At 40.0% G+C, this 20,831-nt stretch overlaps 1 protein-coding gene across 2 annotated transcripts in view; it reads left to right on the forward strand.

Annotated features, from left to right (window-relative positions):
* Prkdc (protein kinase, DNA-activated, catalytic subunit) overlaps positions 1–20,831 on the forward strand; it is a 234,571-nt gene that overhangs the window by 81,747 nt on the left and 131,993 nt on the right. For both annotated transcript variants that reach the window (XM_006997186.4, XM_076548362.1), the window contains 5 exons: positions 6,294–6,548; positions 16,944–17,167; positions 18,985–19,193; positions 19,601–19,733; positions 20,179–20,337. In XM_006997186.4, coding sequence (XP_006997248.1) covers positions 6,294–6,548; positions 16,944–17,167; positions 18,985–19,193; positions 19,601–19,733; positions 20,179–20,337 — 980 coding nt within the window. The remainder of the gene's footprint in view (positions 1–6,293; positions 6,549–16,943; positions 17,168–18,984; positions 19,194–19,600; positions 19,734–20,178; positions 20,338–20,831) is intronic.

The following is a 20,831-nucleotide window of genomic DNA, read 5'->3' on the forward strand; positions in this document are numbered from 1 at the left end:
CAAGACTACCTGCCCAGGGATGGGACTGCCTACAGTGGGCTGGGCCCTCTCATATTAATCATTAATCAAGAAAACGTGTCGTAGTCTTGCCCACAGGCCAATATGATGGAGGACTTTTCTCAATTGATGTTTTCTCTTGTCAGATGACCCTCACTTGTGTCAAGTTGACAAAAATACTAAACAGCACAGACAGGGTCTCACATTTGTTCACCAATTGGCCTAGACTGGCCAGGCCAGCAGGTTTTGGGTATCCATCTTTGTCTATCCTCCCAGCACTGTAGTATAGACGTATACCACCATGCCCAGTTTTTATGTGGGTGTAGTCAGTCCAATTTCAGGTCCTCACTTCTTGCTCAACAAACCCTTATTGAACCCACTGAGCCATCGTCCTACCTCCACATTGCTGCTACTTTAGATTTATTTAACCTGTTACGTCATTGTCACAACCACCTATGAAGAGGAGCTGCTGGAAGGGGGAGGGAAGGGGACCATCGTTTTCTCCGAATGTCTAAGCAATTTTAGATGGTGCTGCTTAATGGAAAGCACTCCCAGCCCTCGAGTGCCACCTCCACTCTGACTTACACTTTTTGTGGTTTCTTGGGGTCCTTCAGGTTTCAGCTCCTCAAGCCCTTTCGGGGTCCAGGAAAGATGCTGCAACAATTGAGGGAAACCTAAGGATTTGAGGGCAAAAGAATCAGTCCACACCATTCTCCTTCTGTGCATGTCTCTCTATTGTTCTGCTGTTCTCCTTTTGTTCTCTCTTTCCATTCTGCTGTTCTGCAGTTTCCAGCTTATATACCCATATAATCAGCAATTCTCTGGCCAAAGCAAGGTCACAGGCTCAAATTTTTCAGGGTTATAAAAACAGATGATCTGGCTGTGGTTATAAAAACAAAGATCTGGCTGTGTGAACAAAGCAGGCTATTAAGTGTCTACAGTCCACATGGAACAATAGATTTAGCTATGAAGCGTGTCCTAGTATATTTTGACTGTCAGCTTTCTTTTATAGCTCAATGTGGGAGTGACTTATAAAAGTCCCTGGTGAACTCTTTTTTTCTTTTCTTTTTCTTTTTTTTTTTTTTTTTTTTTTTTTTTTGGTTTTTGTTTTTGTTTTTCGAGACAGGGTTTCTCTGTGTAGCTTTGGAACCTGTTCTGAAATTCACTCTGTAGCTTAGGCTGGCCTCGAACTCACAGAGATCCACCCTCCTCTGCCTCTCGAGTATTGGAATTAAAGGTATGAGCCACCACTGCTCAGCCCCAGGTTAACTCTTAAAAGGGATGAGGTAAACTAGGAGAGATTAAATCAAGAGGAGAATTTGTTTCTTCCTACATTTCTAAATGTGACTAGGTAATAAGCTAAAAAATTTTAAATTTTATTTTATAATTTTATTTAATATTACATATCAGCCACAGATTCCCTTGTCCTCCCCCCTCCCGCCCCAAAATTTATAATCAGTAAAAATCACGAGCAAGGCAAGAACCATCTTTTTCTCAGTGCTGCTTCTTTCCCAGCAAGCAGAGGAAGTGTCATAAACAGCAGGGGAAATATGCAGCATTTGGTCTGCATTAGCCTACTTTGTACAAGATCCAGAGCGTCCTTAGCGTCCTAAATCCAGCGGTGCCTGTGGGAAGATTATCTTTCTCTGGGAATGGGCAAATGGTTAATTATTTTTTCCAGTTATCTCTCAGGGTAAAACACAAGCAGTAAATCTCCTAACCTGAAATCTTGCATCAATAAACTGAGGTGAAAGTAAATACAAAGAGTTAAGGATTTGTTTAAAGTTAGTATGAGGTTAGCTTAGGACAGTGCTTCCCTATCTGCTGGCAGGGTGAATGCAGGGTGCCCTTGTTCCCTATCTCTCTGAGGGCTATGAATCAAGAAACTCAGACATGTAATTCTGTCCTTGGGTCTGTCTTCTGATGGCTCCAATTTTGATCTATTTTTATAGATACTTTTTCTGACCAAACGTCCTGCCAAAAAGATAATTGCAGAGGGCAGAATTCTAAGTTTATATTAGGGAATGGAACAAAGATCTGGCTGTGTGAACAAAGCAGGCTATTAAGTGTCTACAGTCCACATGGAACAATAGATTTAGCTATGAAGCGTGTCCTAGTATATTTTGTATATATCAAAATTGTACAGCTAATGAGAAGTCATCTTCCTGACCATCCATGGATATGTGTGTGCCCATAAGACTGACATGCAATCATGAGATTACATATACATATTTCATGAAAATGCATGGTAATGGGGAGATATCATACATAGTTGATATTGCACAAGAAGTTACAGATGGAAGCAACAATATTCAGAGTTAGTGGCCTGCAAGCTTTGCTTGACAGGGTACTCCTCTGAGAATCATTCCTGTGGTGGGTTGACATCTGAATTATCAATTACTTAAGCTTTATCTGCGTCCTGTCCTGCAATAGGTCATGATAGTGGCCCCTGACAGGTTTCTATGATGTCATCTTCACTGATCCCAAACATTTCTTTTGCTGTTCTCTTCTCAGTTACCTACCTCCTATTTTTTCAGCAAAAAAATTGTTTTTGCTTGTAATCTTGCAGAGACAGGTGGACCTCTGTAGGTTCTAGGCCAACCAGGGCTAACCAGTGAAACTCTTGTCTCAAAAGAATCTATAAAGTCAGGCTATCAAGTAGTAGGTAAAACTAGCCCTTTCGCTAACATAAACAAAATGCTAATGTATTTTTTGTCTGGTCTATGTCATCTGTGGCCTTTAGAATGTATCACCTGCTTTTGGCTCTCCACCACTACCCTGCCCCCTTTTTTGAGGAGCGGTGGTGAGGATCTCTAGATAATTGTGTTGAGGCTTCAAGCACATAAATACCTCAGGTCAGTGTAATATCACAGCAGTTGTAGGCTTGTGTATGCCATGTGTATCAGGCTTTTGAGAGACATGATAATCTAGTGTTTTCTGAAAGTTAAGATTCAATGTGAGTTTGATTGATGCTATAGAGGCTAGAACATAGCACATTGGGAGGAGCCTAAGAGATATTCCTTTCATCCTTTTCTTGTTCTTTTTTTCTCCTCCTCCTCTTCTTTATATCTATCTATCTATCTATCTATCTATCTATCTATCTATCTATCTATCTATCTATCTCTATCTATACCTATCTATATATAATATATATACATATATATATATATATATATATATGAAAAATATATATAGACACACACTTTTTTTAAGACAAAGTCTGTGTGGCCAAGGCTAACCTCAAACTTACTGTGTAGCTAAGTATGGTCTTGAACTCCTTATCCTGCTTCCTTCTATTCCTTAATGCTGCTGGGATTGTAGATGTGTGCCCCTCCAGTCAGCCAAGAGACCTTGAGGATGATTTTCTGCATCTCTCCTAGTTAGTATTATCATTGTTGTGATGAAACACTGTGGCCAAAAACAATTTGGGGAAGAAAGGATTTATTTGGCTTACACTTCAATATCAATGTTCATTATTGAAGGAAGTCAGGACAGGAACTCAAACAAGGCAGGATCCTGGAGGCAGGAGCTCATGCAGAGGCCATGGATGGGTGTTGCTTACTGTCCTACTCCCTATGGCTTGCTCAGCCTGCTTTCTTTCTTTTTTTTAAGACATATTCAAATGCTACATTAAAGTGTAAGTGCCATTTTATTTTTCCAAGGTGTTTTTTCTTTTGTCTTTATGAAGCCACCTCTTACATGGTCTTTGGTGGAGGTCCTGGTGCGGCACCAGCAGGTCTAAATCGTGGTGAGGGTATTCGGCCCTTGCGGCCTTCAAGGGATCAATTCCTGACTACCTTGCTATTACGCAGTAATGCAGCTTGACATTCAGGAAGCACGTAAGCATCGAAGACATTTGCTTCGGACCCGAAAGAGCGCAGCCTGCTTTCTTATAAAACCTAGGACCGCCGGTTCTCCCACCGCCCCCATGGCAGGTCGCAGCAGTTCATGCGGTGGCGGCCGAGGCGGTGTAGCTCTGTGACAGGTTCGGCCTCGCACCTAGTGCTGCCACAATGCCCAAGAGGAAGGTGAGCGGCGAGGGCGGAGCCCAAGCAGCGCTAAGCCCGCCCCTGCCAAGGTGGACTAAGAAGGCCACCGGGAAAGGATAAACCATCAGACAAAAAAGTGCAAACAAAAGGGAAGAGGGGAGCCAAGGGCAAACAGTCAGATGTGGCTGACCAGCAAACCACAGATGTGCCTGCAGAACATGGGGAGGTTGAGAACCAGAGTCCAGCCTCTGAAGTCGAAGAGAAAGAAGCCAAGTCCGACTAACCATCCATCGTGTCTGTCAGTGTCCCCGCCTCCCTTCTTGTACAACCCAGAGGAATATTTTTATCAACTATTTTGTAAATGCGAGTTTTTTAGAAGCCCTAGAAACATTTTTAAAAGGTGGGAAGAAGTCCTACCTCATCCCATTTTTTAAGTGGAAATGATTTTTTTTAAAGAGGTTAAATCACTTGCTGGTTGTTTATTTTTTGGTACAACCAGAAAATAGCAGGATACTGAATCAGGAGAGGCTGTGACTGTCTCGGGGGTCACCATAACATTCCGTAGAGGAGGCTAGTTTTATATCCTACAACACAAAGCATACTTGGAGTCTTGGTCGTGCATTTGTGTCTGGAATATTTTCAGTTATTTCTGGTCTCGTGTTTCTAGTAGAACTGTATCCTAAAAAACCACTCCTCGGTCCTTGCCCTGTCAGAACTGTCTCTGGTCATAGCAGTCCATTTTCCTAACAATTGTGATAATGTGCTGTGAAAGATTGAAATTTTGAATATGTACTGTATGTGGCATAAAATTGTGAGTCAGTGGAATTAAGGATTGTGAACATTTGATTGTTATGTGAGGTCTTAGGGAAAACTTGCCAAGTTTAGGATGGAACATCACTGGAATAAGTTCAAAGAGAAACAATACATGGCTCTTTTGGGTACGTGAACACAATGTATGACTCTTAGAGTTTGGGTCCATGTTTTAAGAATTGAAATGTCTTTTTTTGTTTGTTTTTTGTTTTGTTTTTGTTTTTCGAGACAGGGTTTCTCTGTGTAGCTTTGCGCCTTTCCTGGAACTCACTTGGTAGCCCAGGTTGGCCTCGAACTGAGAGATCCGCCTGCCTCTGCCTCCCGAGTGCTGGGATTAAAGGCGTGCGCAACCACCGCCTGTGTACTCAGCCAATAAAGTCTCAGTTGTGAAAGAGTAAAAAAAAAAAACCTAGGACCATTAGCCCAGGGGTGGCACCACCCACCATGGGCTGGGCCCACACTCATCAATCACTAATTAAGAAAATGTCCCAGAGCCAAATCTTACAGAGGCATTTTCTCAGTTGAGGTTCCCTCCTTTCAGATACCTCTAGCTTGTGCCAAGTTGACTTACTAGCCAGCAAAGTACCTGATGAGGTTCCCATGTCTTACTCTGTCTGTAGATCTGCCTTTTCCTTCTGATGCTTGCTTTTCTGTCTTTCTTGACACTTGCTGTAGAATTTAAATACCATATTATTTTCTTCTCATAATTAAAATTTTCTTTGGTTCTTAGTGATAATAATGGATTGTTCCTTCTTTTTGCACCCCCCATGTCCTTTTACTACATCAGACATATATTCTGTATATATTCTGTTTTGATTTCTTGCCTAAGTTAATCAGTGACAGAATCACACCTTTTTTGAGCCACTGATTTCTTAACATGCAAAATGAAATTTTGCCTTCCTTTTTTTTAGAGAAAGTACAATAATATCAAAACAACTTTTCTTTCTTTCTTTCTTTTTTTTTTTAAGAAAATAACTTTTAAAGCAAGTCATTTGACTTACTTAATAAACACTGCTTAGCATGCAGCTTGTGAGACTGGGGTCACATGTACCCATAAGTTCAAAGCTAGTGTGGGTAATATAAATAAGCACAGGCATGCTATTATTCTTGTTTGGGATGAGGAGACTGAGATGTAGAGGCCAGGTCCTCAGAGATGTGAGCAGCACCATCAGCATCCAAACCCAAAAGTCACAGCACTCTTTGGGAACTTGAAAAGAAAAGGCCAGGGACAGAATATCAGTCTGTTGCTAGTCCAGATAGTGTTTTTATAATGTTAGGAAACTGAAGAGTACAACTTCAGTGGAAATAACTTCTTAGAAGTAAGAACAGTGAAACAAATTAGTAGTAGTGAAAAGATCATCCTGTATCATTTTGAAATTTTAACTAGGTTCAAAGATTAAAGAGGTTTAATTTTTGAATGTTGATATCTTTGCTTTATATATATAGTAATGTATATGTTTTAATCTCTTATTTGTCTCATTAAAAATTGTCTCTTAGGCAACAAGTCTCCTTCTTTATGGCTGAAAGATCTTATAAAAACGAAAGATATCTCTTTTCTCATAAACACATTTGAAGGAGGGGTTAGCAGCTGTGATCAGCCAGCAGGCATTCTTGCTCAACCAACTCTCTTCCATTTGCGAGGGCCGATCAGCCTGCGAGCAGTCTTTCAGTGGCTGGACATGCTTCTTGCAGCACTGGAGTGCTACAACACATTCATCGAGGAGAAGACAGTGGAAGTACAAGAGGTCTGGGGTAGGTAAAATTTATTCTAAAATCAAATTGCCTGATTCTGCTTGGTTTATGCCAGGTAGATTGCTCAGTTCATGTCAAAACAGCACTAACAAGCACATAGAGATAGAGGCTGTAAGTTCTAGGCCAGTCTTATCTACAGAGACAGTGCCAGGACAACCACTGTTATATGGTGAGACCTGTGTCGAAAATAAATTAAAATAAAAATAATACTAACAAAATTGAAGCCAGGCAGGTGGATCTCTGTGAGTTTGAGATCAGCCTGCTGTATAAAACAAGTTCCAGGACAGCCAGGACGTTTACACAGAAAAAACCCTGTCCCAAAAAAACCTAAATAAATAAATATAATACTACTAACAAAATTGATAAGACACTAGCTACTTAGTGCTGTGTAAAGAGAATTAACTTGGATTTTCTACCACTGAGCTATATTCCAGGTTTCTTTTCTTACGTTCTCTTTTGTGTTAATCAGCTTTCCACCACTGTGACAAAAAAGCTGAGGTAATTAGCTTAAGATGTAGGGTTGATTTTGGCTCACAGGCTTGGGAGATTCAGTCCATGATTGGTTTTGTTGCCTTTGCCCTGTGGTTTGACATGTACTAGAGAAAGCTGTTAACCTCCTGGTTGCCAGGAAGCAAAGTGAGCAAGAAATGGGTGCTATAGTCTCACTATCCCTTAAAATGTACACCTCTAATAATTTTACCGTGTTCTCCATCTTTTAAAGATTCTCCTACCTCCCAGTAACACTCTATGTCAATAGGTGGTATAGTTTTATGGAAAAGCTGTCATATAGTTTGTTGTTTAATCAAAATTACTCGCAATATTTTACTCTACTAAGAAATATTTGTTTGAATAAATAGTTCCATAACTGATTAATTCTAAAATATAAACCCCTTCCCATTTAACAAATTTTTAATGATGAATAGAGCAGTAATTTGTTGTATTGAAGGCTGTTTCAATGTTTAACAATGTAATCTTTGATTCTGGTTTCTCTAGACTTCCTCTTAGTCTCACTCCTCCTCCCACCCTAACTCCACTCCCTGGGGAATGCACCTCTTGATTCAGACCCAGGGCCACCCTATCACTTTCCCACTACCATTGCAGTCTTTCTTCCTAGCCTTTTTCCATTTCTTTGTGTCATGCAAAAAACTCACAGAAACACACTCTACCAGGGACCTCAGAGCTACCACACTTACTGAGGATCCAGTAACCAAAGAACAGAACACTCACCCAACAAAGAGAAAACAAGATCTTTATACCAAGAAACACCTCAAACATCATACCTCTAGATAACCTATATCCCAGTGTAAAAATGTAAACATGAACAGCCAAGACAACATGCCTCCTTCAGAAACCAGCAACCCTATTGCAATAAACCCTGAAAATTCAATTTAGCTGAAGCACAAGACATGGACTTCGAAATGCACTTGTGAATGTGTTCAAGAACCTTAAAGAGGTCATTCAGTCCACCATTGCAAATCCCCGGTCTGATCCTCTGCCTTGAGCAGACCACCTACAGGTGCCTGCCTTCAACATCTACCTTCATTTCTTATAGACTGTGAGATCCTCCTACAGATCTAGCCTTCCTCACCTCATCCCTCTGTAACAGCTGCCAATTACTGGGGATACTCTCTACCTGGTAACCCACTGTCCATACTTGCTCTATTTCAAATTCCTCAGTCTCATCTTCAGCCCTGTAGCAGACCACTTAGAGGAGCCTCTCCTGCCTCTGTGACTCCACTCACCTGAGACTCCGTTGATTCTTGGGACAGACCCAGCTTTTCCTCCTGTAGTCCCTTTCAGCATTCCCCCTCCTAAGCCACCTCCAATCTTTTGTGTCATGGCTAGAAACTTGCTTTACCTGGTGTCCCCAGTATCCACACTTGGGAGCGACTCTTTGTTTTTGTTTTTGTTTTTTTTTTTGAAACACAGATTCTCTGTGTAACTTGGACCCTGTCCTGGAACTTGATCTGAGAGCAGGTTGGCCCCGAACTCAGAGATCTGCCTGCCTCTGCCTCCCGAGGGCTGAGATTAAAGGCATGCACCACCACCACCTGGCCTGGCAGGGACTCTTAAAACACTCCCTACTAGACAATCTATTGCAACCACCAGAGAAGACAACACAAACCAAGGAAAGAAACACCCACCCAACAAAGACAACCCTATAGATCAGCAATCCTCCCAAACCTAGATGCCTAGACACCAGCACAAAAGTACAATCATTAACACCCATGATGATATGTCTCTACCAGAGGTCAATAACCCTACTACAGTAGGTCTTGAGACATGTAATATAGCCGAAGCAGAAGACTACGATTTAAAAGTAGCTATTATGAATATTTTCAAGGACTTCAAAGAGGGTATGAATAATCTACTAATGAAGTCTGTGAAAAATACAAACAGGAGATTGAAATGATAAAGGTAGATCTGAAACTAGAAATGGAGGAAGAAGAAACTCAGGTCAATGGCACAGAAAATATTTTCAACAAGATCATAAAAGAAAATTTCCCTGACTTAAAGAAGGTGCCTATCAAGGTACAATAAACATACAGAGCACCCAATAGAATGGAACAAAAAAGAAATTCCCTTCACATAATAATCAAAACACTAAACATACAGAACAAAGAATATTAAAAACTGCATGGGAAAAATACCAAATAATGTATTAAGTCAGACCTATTAGAATGACACCTGATTTTTCAATGGAAAATGGAAGAGCTATCAAGGCCTGGATGGATGTCCTACAAACATTAAGAGACCACAGATGCAGGCTCAGTCTACTATACCCAGCAAAACTTTTAGTCATAAATGATTGAGAAAGAAGATCATCTACAACAAACCAAATTTAAGCATTATCTCTATACAAGTCCAGCTCCACAGGAGGTGACAGAGGGAACACTTCAATCAGAAGCAGTTAACCACACTCAAGAAAACATAAGGAATAAGTAATCCCAGACAGTAATCAAAAAAGGGAGGAAAAGAACCCACACCTTAACAATAAAATAACAGGAATCTACAAACACTGCTCATTGATAACTTTCAACATCAGTGGTCTCAGTTTCCCAATTAAAAAAATGGACCAATGTGGGGGACCAGCCTCCACGCTTATTTACCCCAGGAACTCTTGAGGAATGAGGGATTAGAGACTTAGTTAGAAATAGAGAGGAGAGAAACCAAGAGAAAACACAGGGTAGACTTGGGTGAGCCTGGATCCTTATTCACCAGCCCAGAACTTTATTCCAAAGGTCTGTTTATAACAGTGCCAAGGGGTGGAGCAAAAGACCTCCATCCCCCTTGCTAGTTAGACCCTTACAAAGGCCTGATACCCAGGCCCGTGGTCCAGTCAACCTCCCATGCAGTCCTGCTGGGTCCTGCCACTAGGAAACCTAGTGGGCTCCAACAGGTCCCTCTTCTTATATTTTAAGAGAAAAAAAATTCTTGATGCAAACACATCAAACTTAAAGACAAACAGGTTAACATACTTCTAATATAAATATTGCTATGCATCGTTATAATTTTCTCAATCTCACATCTTAAAGCAAACTCTTAATATTTCTTGCTAACAAAACATAGGATAAACTTCTGATGTGTACATCTTAAACTTAAATGCTTTAACTTCACCAAACCATGGTGCATCAATATCAATAGGTTAGCATAATAATTTCTACAAACCTACTCTCAACCTGCAAACCTACTCTCAACCTACAATTTAGAACTATACAAAACATAACATTAATTTACTCAAGTAACACGAAAATATTTTTTAAATTAAATATACTGAGGAATATTAACTCTCCCCCTTTTTTTTAAAACAAAACAAAACTTTTCTGTTTAAACAGTTCCATTTTTACATAAACAATTCCATAAGCAGTTCATAAATCATCGTTGTTGATAGAGTCTGTATGCATAAGTAAATTCAAACTGTTCCATTGTAACGAAATCATTACTGTCCATTTTATTTTTTAAGTTCAAAAGTCCAAAAAGAGTTTTGGTTCCATTCCTAAAAGTTCCTTTGAGCGCTCATAGACGGCCTGACTTGTCAGCTGCCCTTAAGTCTGTGTATAGCTGTCAGAATCGTAATGACTTTGAAGCAAACGGTTCTAAATAGAAGTCCCACAACCAAAACTTTTTAGTTCAAGCAAGTTTCTCTGAAACCTCCACTTTTAGCTACCGCTGCGCTTTGCATTCAGTCCCAGAGCAGGCTAGAGCCACACAAGCTCAAGGCTCCTTCAGCTGCCAAGAGCAGAAACAGTGGCCTTCCCATGGCAAAACCAGCTTTGGGAGGAAAACTCATTACTGCTGACAGTCCAAGTGCTCAGCAAACCTGGTCCCCGGAATTCTCTGTACGCTGTCTTCTTGCATAGTTGCCTCGATGCTGGGAGCTCGGGCTGTAGTCAGTCTTAGCAGTTCCCGCAGAGCCTCAGGCTGGCTGTTCAGCCTCAAGTACGGATTTCACGTCCACAGCCTTCTGCTTTCCAGCGCGTCTCAGCTGCTTGCCAGGCACTGACACCTTCTCTGGTCCTGAGCAGTCTGGTTTCTGCTGTCTCCGCTGTTCACCCTTGCTCTGCTCACTGTTCATCATCATCCCTCTCCCCCTCAACCTCTGGGTTTTCTCTGCCGTTTGTCTTTTTTGCGGTGTAGCGTCTCAAAGGTTAGAGAACCTTACTGTTCATCTTTCCTGCGGTGAGGCATCTCTGCAGGGCTTTCCAAACTGCTGCTTGTCGTTAACCTCTCTCATGGCTTAGCTTGGTTATTTTTCACCGTGGCTTTCTTTCAGTAGAAAACTTGTGGACCCTCGTGCATCTGCCATCTGCACGGTGTTGATGCCTTGAGGGTTTCGGCTCCCGAGACCCTCTGGCTGCTATTTTCTGAAGCTGACTGTCTCTGGAACTGTTTGTTGTTGTTGTTGTTGTTGTTGTTGTTGTTGTTGTTGTTGTTGGCTTTCTGGAACTGTCAAGTCCATAGTCCACCATGGACATTGCTCTCTGAGTCCCAGGTTGGGAAAACCTATTCTAAATTACATTTTTTAAAATCATATCCTTAAACCTAAGGCCTATATATTCTAAACCTACATTTTTCTGACTCATTTTATACTAAATCTATGACCTATTTAACCTACATTCTATAGGACTAAGCCTACCTAATAGACGACCTTATTCTTATTTAAACTTAATTTACAGCTACTTCTTACAAGCTTATTATAGGATTACCTTAGATAGGAAGGACTTTTATACAAACCCTAATTAAGACCTACTCAAGCCTTTACATTTCTTATTTTTTATAGATAGAAGAGAGAGAAAGAGAGAGAGAGAGAGAGAGAGAGAGAGAATGAATTCTAACACTACAGCCTTGCAGCATTTTATTGTCTACCTATACACCCGAGAATAAAATACTGTTGCCTTTATTTTTCAACTCCTTATCGGCATGCCTACATTCGCAATGCCCCGACAATCCTTTCACCAAGCCCTGGGGATTTTTTTTAATTTTTTTTTTTTTTGTCCCTGTTCAGGATCCAACTGTAGTAGACCAGCCCCCACACTTATTTACCCCCAGGAACTCTTGAGGAATGAGGGATAAAAGACTTAGAGGGGGCTGGAGAGTTAGCTCAGAGGTTAAGAGCACTGGCTGCTCTTCCAGAGGCCCTGAGTTCAATTCTCAGCAACCACATGGTGGCTCACAACCATCTGTAATGTGGTCTGTTGCCCTCTTCTGGCCTGCAGGCAGAACACTGTGTATATAATAAAGAAATAAATCTTTAAAAAAAAAATACTTTCTTTAAAAAAAAAAAAAAGACTTAGATAGAAATAAAGAATGGAAAGAAAACACAGGGTAGACTCGGGTGGGCCTGGATCCTTATTCACCAGCCCAGAACTTTATTCCAAAGGTCTGTTTATAACAGTGCCAAGAGGTGGAGCAAAAGACCTCCATCCCCCTTGCTAGTTAGACCCTTACAAAGACCTGATACCCAGGCCCGTGGTCCAGTCAACCTCCCATGCAGTCCTGCTGGGTCCTGCCACTAGGAAAGCTAGTGGGCTCCAAGAGACCAACAGAATGGATTTGAAAGTACGATTCTTCCTCCTGCTGCATCCAAGAAAGACACTTTAACATCAAGGATAGATGGGGCAGAGGGTGTCTCTGCAAACGTCATGGCCAGCAGAGTGTCAATCCACTTGACGAGAAAGAAGGACAAGAGGGAAGTCTGGTCAGCATGACTCAGTACTTGATGTTGGTTCAAACTTTGAGAGTCTGATACCAGGCAGTTTATTTTAGGCATATTCAAGTACAGTACATTTTGGAGAAAAGTTCCTGGTGTAACCCAATCCCATGTGCCCAATAAAGCTTAAAATATAATTACATTGAAACTTTTCAAAGGACATGTCACATCTTCCCTAAAGATAGGCTCTATAGATATACTACATGTGCCATCTTAGGAGCCTGAGGGAGATCTGGTGTGGTCTGGGTCATGCAGGTAGCTCAAAGGTCACTAGGCTATTTTTAAGAGTCTCTGGGAGCCACGCGTGGCTTCGGTCATACAGATAGTGCAGAGATCACCAGGCTTTTAACTACATTCATTCCCAGCCTTCTGGGCATAAACAAGTTATATATCTCTTCCTTTGAAGAGACAATACTGTGTGTTTAATATTCCAGGTTTCTCTATTGCTTATCTGTGAGCACAAGAACCTCATGCCATCTACAGATAGACATCACCTCAGGGTAAAAGCATGGAATGGATATTACAAGCAAATGGACCTAAGAAGCAAGCTGCTGTAGCCATCTTAATATCTTACAAAATAGATTTCAAACTATAATTGATCAGAAGAGATAGGGAAGGATGCCATATACCCATGAAAGGGAAAATTCACCAAGAGAATATTGCAATTTGTGCAATTAACATTTATGCACAAACACACGACAACCAAGTTTAAAAACAAACAACACTACAGTAGCAAAATCACATACTGACCCTCAGACACTGATAGTAAGTGACTTTAATACCCTGTTCTTGCCAATAGACAGGTCATTTCAGGCAAAAACTAAACAGAGAAATGCTGGAGCTAACTGATGTTATAAACCACATGAACCTAAGAGATATTTATAGAATGTTTTAGTCAAACACAAAAGAATTTATCTTCCATCTTAGCAGCTCATAAAACTTTCTCCAAGACTAACCACATGCTTGGACATAAAGCAAGTCTCAACAGATACAAAAAATTAAAATAACACCCTGCATCTTATCTGACCACCACAGATTAAAGTTGAATATCAACAACAGCAGAAACAACAGAAAGCTTACAAACTCAGGGAAGCTGAACAACTCACTACTAGGTGAAAAATGTGTCAAGACAGAAATTAGAAACTTTTTAGAATTGAATGAAAATGAAACATAACATACCCAAACTGTAGTACATATAAAGGTGGCTCTAAGAGGCAAGCTCATAGCACTAAGAAGAACTGGAGAGATTTTGTACTAGTAACTTGAAAAACACACTTGAGCCGGGTGGTGGTGGTGCATGCCTTTAATCCCAGCACTCGGGAGGCAGAGCCAGGCGGATCTCTGTGAGTTCAAGGCCAGCCTGGACTACCAAGTGAGCTCCAGGAAAGGCGCAAAGCTACGCAGAGAAACCCTGTCTCGAAAAACCAAAAAAAAAAAGCACACTTGAAAGCTCTAGAACAAAAAGAAGAAGACACATCTAAAAGGAGTAGATGGCAAGAAATAATCAAACTCAGGCTGAAATTAATAAAATAGAAACAAACACCACAATGAATGAAGAGTTGTTTCTTTGAGGAAATCAGTAAGATTGGTAAAGACAGAGAGATAAGATCCAAATTAATAAAATGAAAGATGAAAAGGGGTCTAACAACAGATACCAATGTAGATGTAACCAACCGTCTTATTAAATAAGAAACACAGAACCAATGCAAAGAAGAAAGCCAAGAGATCAGAGCTAAAAGCCTTACCCGTCTGCTGCAGCTAGCCTCTTCGGCTAAGAGAGACCTACTTCCTGTGTGTTTGTCTTTATATAGAATTTCTGTTCTGCCTTCTCATTGGTTGTAAACCCAACCACATGACCACCTCATCACTGCCTGTTTGTACAGACCTCCAGATCTTCTATGGTTTGTATTGAGATTAAAGGTGTGTGTCTCCAATGCTGGCTGTATCCTTGACCACACAGAGATCTACCTAGCTCTGCCTACCAAGTGCTGGGATTAAAGGTGTGTGCCACGAATGCCTAGCTCTGCTATGGCTTGCTATTAGCTCTGACCCCCAGGCAACTTTATTTATTAACATACAAAAAAAAAATCACATTTCAGTACAAATAAAATATCACCATACACCAAGGAAATGCAGAGACTCATAAGGAGATACTTTTAACAATCTGTACTCCACCAAATTGAAAACTTAAAAAAGTGGATGAATTTCTTGGTATATAACACTTAAATCAAGATCATATAAGCAATTGAAATGGACCTATAACTCATAGTGAAATAGAAGCAGCAATTAAGTCTCCCAAACAAAAACAGCTTAGGGCCAGATACAGTCAGTACAGAATTCTAACAGACTTTCAAAGAAGAATTAACATCAATACTCCTCAAATTTTCCACAGAATAGGAACAGAAGGAACATTGTCCAATTCTTTCTGTGAGGCCATAATTACTCTGATACCTAAACCATGCAAAGAAAGAGAATTACAGATCAATTTCTTCAATGAACATAGAGGCAAAAATTCTCAAAATATTTGCATATCAAACCCAAGAATACATCAAAAAGATGATCTATGATGATCAAGTGTGTTTTATCCCAGAGATACAAAGATTGTTGAACATATATAAATTGATAAATGTAATCCACCATATAAACAGATTGACATTTGACATGGTCATGCTTCTGGACTTCCTCCACTCTCCTACTGTAAAAGGTCTGTATTTCTGTTTTCTTCTTTCCCACCTCCTATCTGTGCAGCTGCTGAGATTTACAGCTTACCTGCTCTGCTGACTCTCTAATTAAACTACCCTGCAGCTTGAAAGAAAGGGAAGATTGGACAGATGGAGGGAGGGAGGGAAAAGAAAAAGAGACTCTCTTAGTTATCAGCTTTATTCTCTCTTTGAGCATATGTACCAGTACTTAGTGTTGTTACCTTTTCTGAGGCTCTGAAGCTTGCTATGTTTTGGGGTAGTGACCTATGAGAAGAGTGGAGCAATATGGTAAGTGGAAGAAATGTCATAGTGAAAACAGTGTTCAGTGTGGAAGGAACAGCTTGGTTTTATTCAGACAGATTGATTTTATAAGGCAATGCGGAGTTGAGCTAGAGAATGTCTCTGTAAGATAGCAAATGCCCAACATATCTGATTAAAGAGCCTCACTGCCATTTGTTTCTACATTGCTCATTGGAGGAGTTTTTCCAATTTCTTCATTATCAAAAATAGTGCTAGATGTGGTGCTGCACACCTCTCTTCCCACCTCTTCAGGAGAGGTAGGGAGGAGGATCACAAGTTTCACTCCAGCTTGCGTTATATAAGTAGGTTCCTGTCTCAAAGACCAAAAATTGGTAAAATGAACTTTATTTACTATTTGCCATTATTTTATTGGATTAAAATTTCAGTGTTCAATAAAACAATAGGAATTTTAAAATATTTGTTAAAGATTAACATGCATATTTATTTGTTAAGTCTTTTTATATGAGTTGCCAAATTGCTCTTTTAAATGATAGTTCTCATAAGTAATATTTGACAGTCGACTTGTGTTAGTCAAACTTTGTGTTTTTGTGACAATATCTTGACATAAACACTTTGAAGGACAGAGTTGTTTTGGCTCATTGTTTAGAGTCCACGGAGGCCTGTCTCTATATATATCATGGTGACAGGAAGATGTGGCAGATCCCTTCACCTCATGATTGGCAAAAAGTGAGAGAATATCCCTGAACACAACAACATCCCACCAGGAACCAGTGTCTTCTAACTATTCTTAACCTTTTAAAAGCTGCAGAACTCCCAGAATATCTAAACCAGTTGGGGCAAAGTGTTCAAACAATAACAAGAGGGTAGGGATATAGTACAGTGGCAGAGTGCTTTCCTAGCATGTGGGAGGGCCTAAGTTCATTCCTACTAAATCAGTAAATAAATATATAAATAAACAAATGACCAGACCCTGTAAAGACATTGTTACTGTTTATATGTGAAATCGAATTCTGTTTTGATTATCGTTTAGTTCAAAGTTTGAACTAAGAAGCTAAGAAGAAATAACTGCTGTTTTGTTCATCTTTTCTTGAACTTTTTTTTTAATTCTTGAAATTTTTGTTGAGTGTATATCATTACCTTTATTTTAAGAAAGAACTTCACATTCATTTTAGTATAGTTAGGAGGAAATGCACACTAATATTTTACTGTTATTATTCCTAGGTACTGAAACACAGACTTCACTTTTGAAATCAGTGGCTTTCTTTTTAGAAAGCATAGCAACATGTGATGCTAGAGCAGTAGAACAGTGCTTTTGCACAGGAGTGTCAACTGGCCCTCCCAGCCCACAAGAGGAAGAAAAATACAACTATAGTAAATGCACCATCTTAGTCCGGATTATGGAATTTACTACAACCCTGCTCAATGCCTCTCCAGAAGTTTGCAAGGTAGGATCTTACCTCCTGCTCTGTTATTTTGAAATTAGTACTTTATAATGGGAAATGTTTTTAAGTTTCCCTTAGAACAGTGGTTCTCAACCTATGGGTCATGTCTCCTTTGGCAAACCTCTATCTCCAAAACTATTTACATTATGATTCATAACAGTAGCAAAATTGTAGTTATTAAGTAGCAACAAAAACAATTTTGTGGTTGGGGTCACCACAACATGAGGAACAATATAAAAGGGTCGCAGAATTAGGACAGTTGAGAACCACTGCCTTACATCATTAGCCACAAGAGAGAAACATAGCAAAACTACAGTGAGATGCCATCTTATCCCAGTTCAAATAGTTTTCACTAAGAAATCAAACAGAAACAAATACCAGTGAAGATGGGAGGAAAAGGAAATCAAATACTGCTTTGGGGGCCAGGACCTGAAAGTGGGGTTCAATGGGAAAGTGCTTGCTTGCCATGTGTAAGCTGTGGCCTCCATCTGTAGCACTGTAATTTCATTAAAAATAGGGATATAAATTAGCCCAGCCACTGTGGAAATCAGTATGGATATTCTTTAAAAACTAAAAGTGGAATCACCATATAGGACCCAGGCATATCATTCTGGTTATAGACCTAAAGGAATGAAAATCAGCATAGAGATGCCTATTACCTCCCCTCCCCGCCTTTTTTTTGAGACAAGTGAAAACTGTAACCATGACTGACTGGGACTTACTATGTAAACCAGAGTAGCCTGGAATTCACAAAGATTCACTTCCCTCTGCCTCCTGAGTGCCATGATTAAAGGTGTGGGCCTGGCTGTACCCATGTTTATTGCAGCAGTGTTCACAATAACTATTTAGGGAATCAGCCATGGTGCCATTTAGAGATGAATGGATAAAGAATGTGTGTGTGTGTGTGTGTGTGTGTGTGTGTGTGTGTGTGTGTGTGTGTGTGTGTTTATGCACCATGGATTACTCTTCTTCAACCATAAAGAATAATGTAATGTCATTTACTGGAGAATAAATGGAACTAGAGATCATATTAAGTATCACATTTCCTGTCAGATGTGGACCAGGGAAGATGTGAAAGAACAAGGGTGAGGTGCTTTTAAAGAGGAGGAAAGGGGTTGAAGAGAGGAGAAAGGGGGACAAAAGAGTGATGGAGAGTTCAATGTCATTAAAGTGTGTTACATGTACATACAATATTGTTACAAGGAAATCCATTACTCTGTATAATTAATATTTGCTAATAATTTTTTGGGAGTAGCTTTGGCTCCTCTGAGACTTTCCACTACAGGAAATTACCCTTATTTACTTGGATGAGTAAAAACTACATGTATTTATGGTCTACACCATGATATTTTGATCATGTATATATGTGGTTAAGTCAATCCAGTTACCATCTCTATTCCTCATCCCCTCATGTATTATCCCATATGTGAGAACATTTCAAATGTGGTTGTAGCAGTTAACTAGTATGCATTGTTGTTAACTATAGTTACCACAGTGTACAATCTATTTGAAAATAAATACTGAACATTCCTAATCAGAAAGTCAGATATCTGAACTGTTCCAAAACTTGATTATCAAACTGTCTCAGGTTTTGACGGATTTTGGTTTTTAGCTTTTCAGAATAGTGATGTCATGTTATAACATGTGATAGAATATCTATCCAGATATTCTAAAATTAAAAAAATCTGAAATCCTTTTGGTTTCAAGCAGAGTTCAGAGGAACTCTGCCAAACTGTCAGTACTGTGAATATTCCCAGCCTGTGGACCTTGAGCTACTGGCTAAGAAGCACTTTTATTCAACCTATCTTTTCTCTTTATAGCTCCTGGAGAAGGATTTGTGTAACACAAACCTTATGAAAGTCTTAGTGAAAATGCTTTGTGAGCCCATGAGCTTAGGTTTCAATGTTGGCGACATCCAGGTTATGAACCATCTTCCTAGCATTTGTGTGAGCCTGCTGAAGGCACTGAAGAAGTCCTCATACAGAGACGCACTGGAGACTCAGCTGAAGGAGAATGTGACAGTGCAGAGGTGGGTGCTCAGACCATACTCACAGTCACTGTGACTCAGGTCTTCACACATCCAGTGTTCCTGACATCCATGTGCACAGCTACAATGTCCTCAAGCAAGACATTTGTCAGTGCATGCGGGCAAGCATGCACTCTTGTGTGCGTACAAATGATCTCATATGTTTTTCTGGAAATCATGAGGTTTATTAATTTCTTTCCTGCATTTAGAATGGGAGAGAACAATAGATGTGCATAACACTACATTTGCTGTCCATGGCTGATGTGTCCTGTAAGCCTTCTTCTGGTGTTACGTTGTGTTTTCCAGGACTGTGTTAATGAGTTTGAGGGCCAGGTGATTAGTAAATTTATGACAACACATGAAATTCCTTAGTGTATTCTTACCTGGTTTTCTGTTTTTCTCACGGCCAGCATTGAAGAACTCTGTGCCATTAGCTTGTGTAGCTCTGATGCTGTCCGAGAAAAGACCAAGTTGTTGTCTGTCTTATCAGCCTGTAAACAACTCCACAAAGCTGGCTTCTCTCATGTTATATCGCCATCTCAGGTAACCATAATTAATTTATTTCTATATGTACTCTTACTTAGCTTTGTTATAGTAATTTCATTATGCTAGTACAAATTGGTATTTATATTATTTGTTTAAAATATTTCACATACAGAATATACTGAAATAGAAATTATAGACACTTGTACAGGTGTTGGCTAGAATGTGAATATGAAAGTAAAGATATAATGAAAGAAGGATAAAGGACAGTTGAAATTTTAGTAACCTAAAACATTTTAAGAACCAGTTGCTGAAGTCCTGTATCGCAGAAACACATAAATGAAATCTGTAGCTTAAAAAACAAAGCTGCATTAGAGTTTTGCTAAGCAATGGAAAATAGTTATCAGTGTTAGCTAACACATATTTTTTAACTGAAGAAGTGACATTGTATGTTTGTGTTAAACACCTTCTCTCACCAGGCAATTCATGTCAACTTTTCCTTTAGTCTACAGCATTGAATCATTCCATTGGCATGAGACTGCTCTCCTTGGTTTATAAAGGCATCACACCTACAGAGGAAAGGCAGTGCCTGCAGTCATTGGACCCCAGCTGTATGAGCCTGGCCAATGGACTCCTGGAATTAGCTTTTGCCTATGGAGGACTGGTAGGGAAATCAACTGCATCCCACACTACCTATCTAGTGACTTATAACTTATTTGTGGTGTCTCTCAAAAGTATAAAATTTAGTTAGTAAAGTCATAGATGGACACGTATGATAATTGACTTTTGGACTTTCTTTTTTTAGGGGGGGTTTTCGAGGCAGGGTTTCTTTGTGTAGCTCTGGCTGTCCTGGAACTCGCTCTCTCTGTAGTTAGTCCAGGCTGTCCTCAAACTCACAGAGCTCCACCTGCCTCTGCTCCCAAGTGCTGGGATTAAAAACATGAGCTACCACCACCCAGCTCATTTACTGACTTTTTAAGACTCTCTTCTTTAATACTTTTTTAAAAATAAAAATAAAAGCATAACATTCTTTTTTTTTTTTTTTGGTTTTTCGAGACAGGGTTTCTCTGCGTAGCTTTGCGCCTTTCCTGGAGCTCACTTGGTAGCCCAGGCTGGCCTCGAACTCACAAAGATCCGCCTGGCTCTGCCTCCCGAGTG

This window comes from Peromyscus maniculatus, chromosome 12 (assembly GCF_049852395.1).
Source record: "Peromyscus maniculatus bairdii isolate BWxNUB_F1_BW_parent chromosome 12, HU_Pman_BW_mat_3.1, whole genome shotgun sequence".
Classification (NCBI taxonomy): Eukaryota; Metazoa; Chordata; class Mammalia; order Rodentia; family Cricetidae; genus Peromyscus; species Peromyscus maniculatus.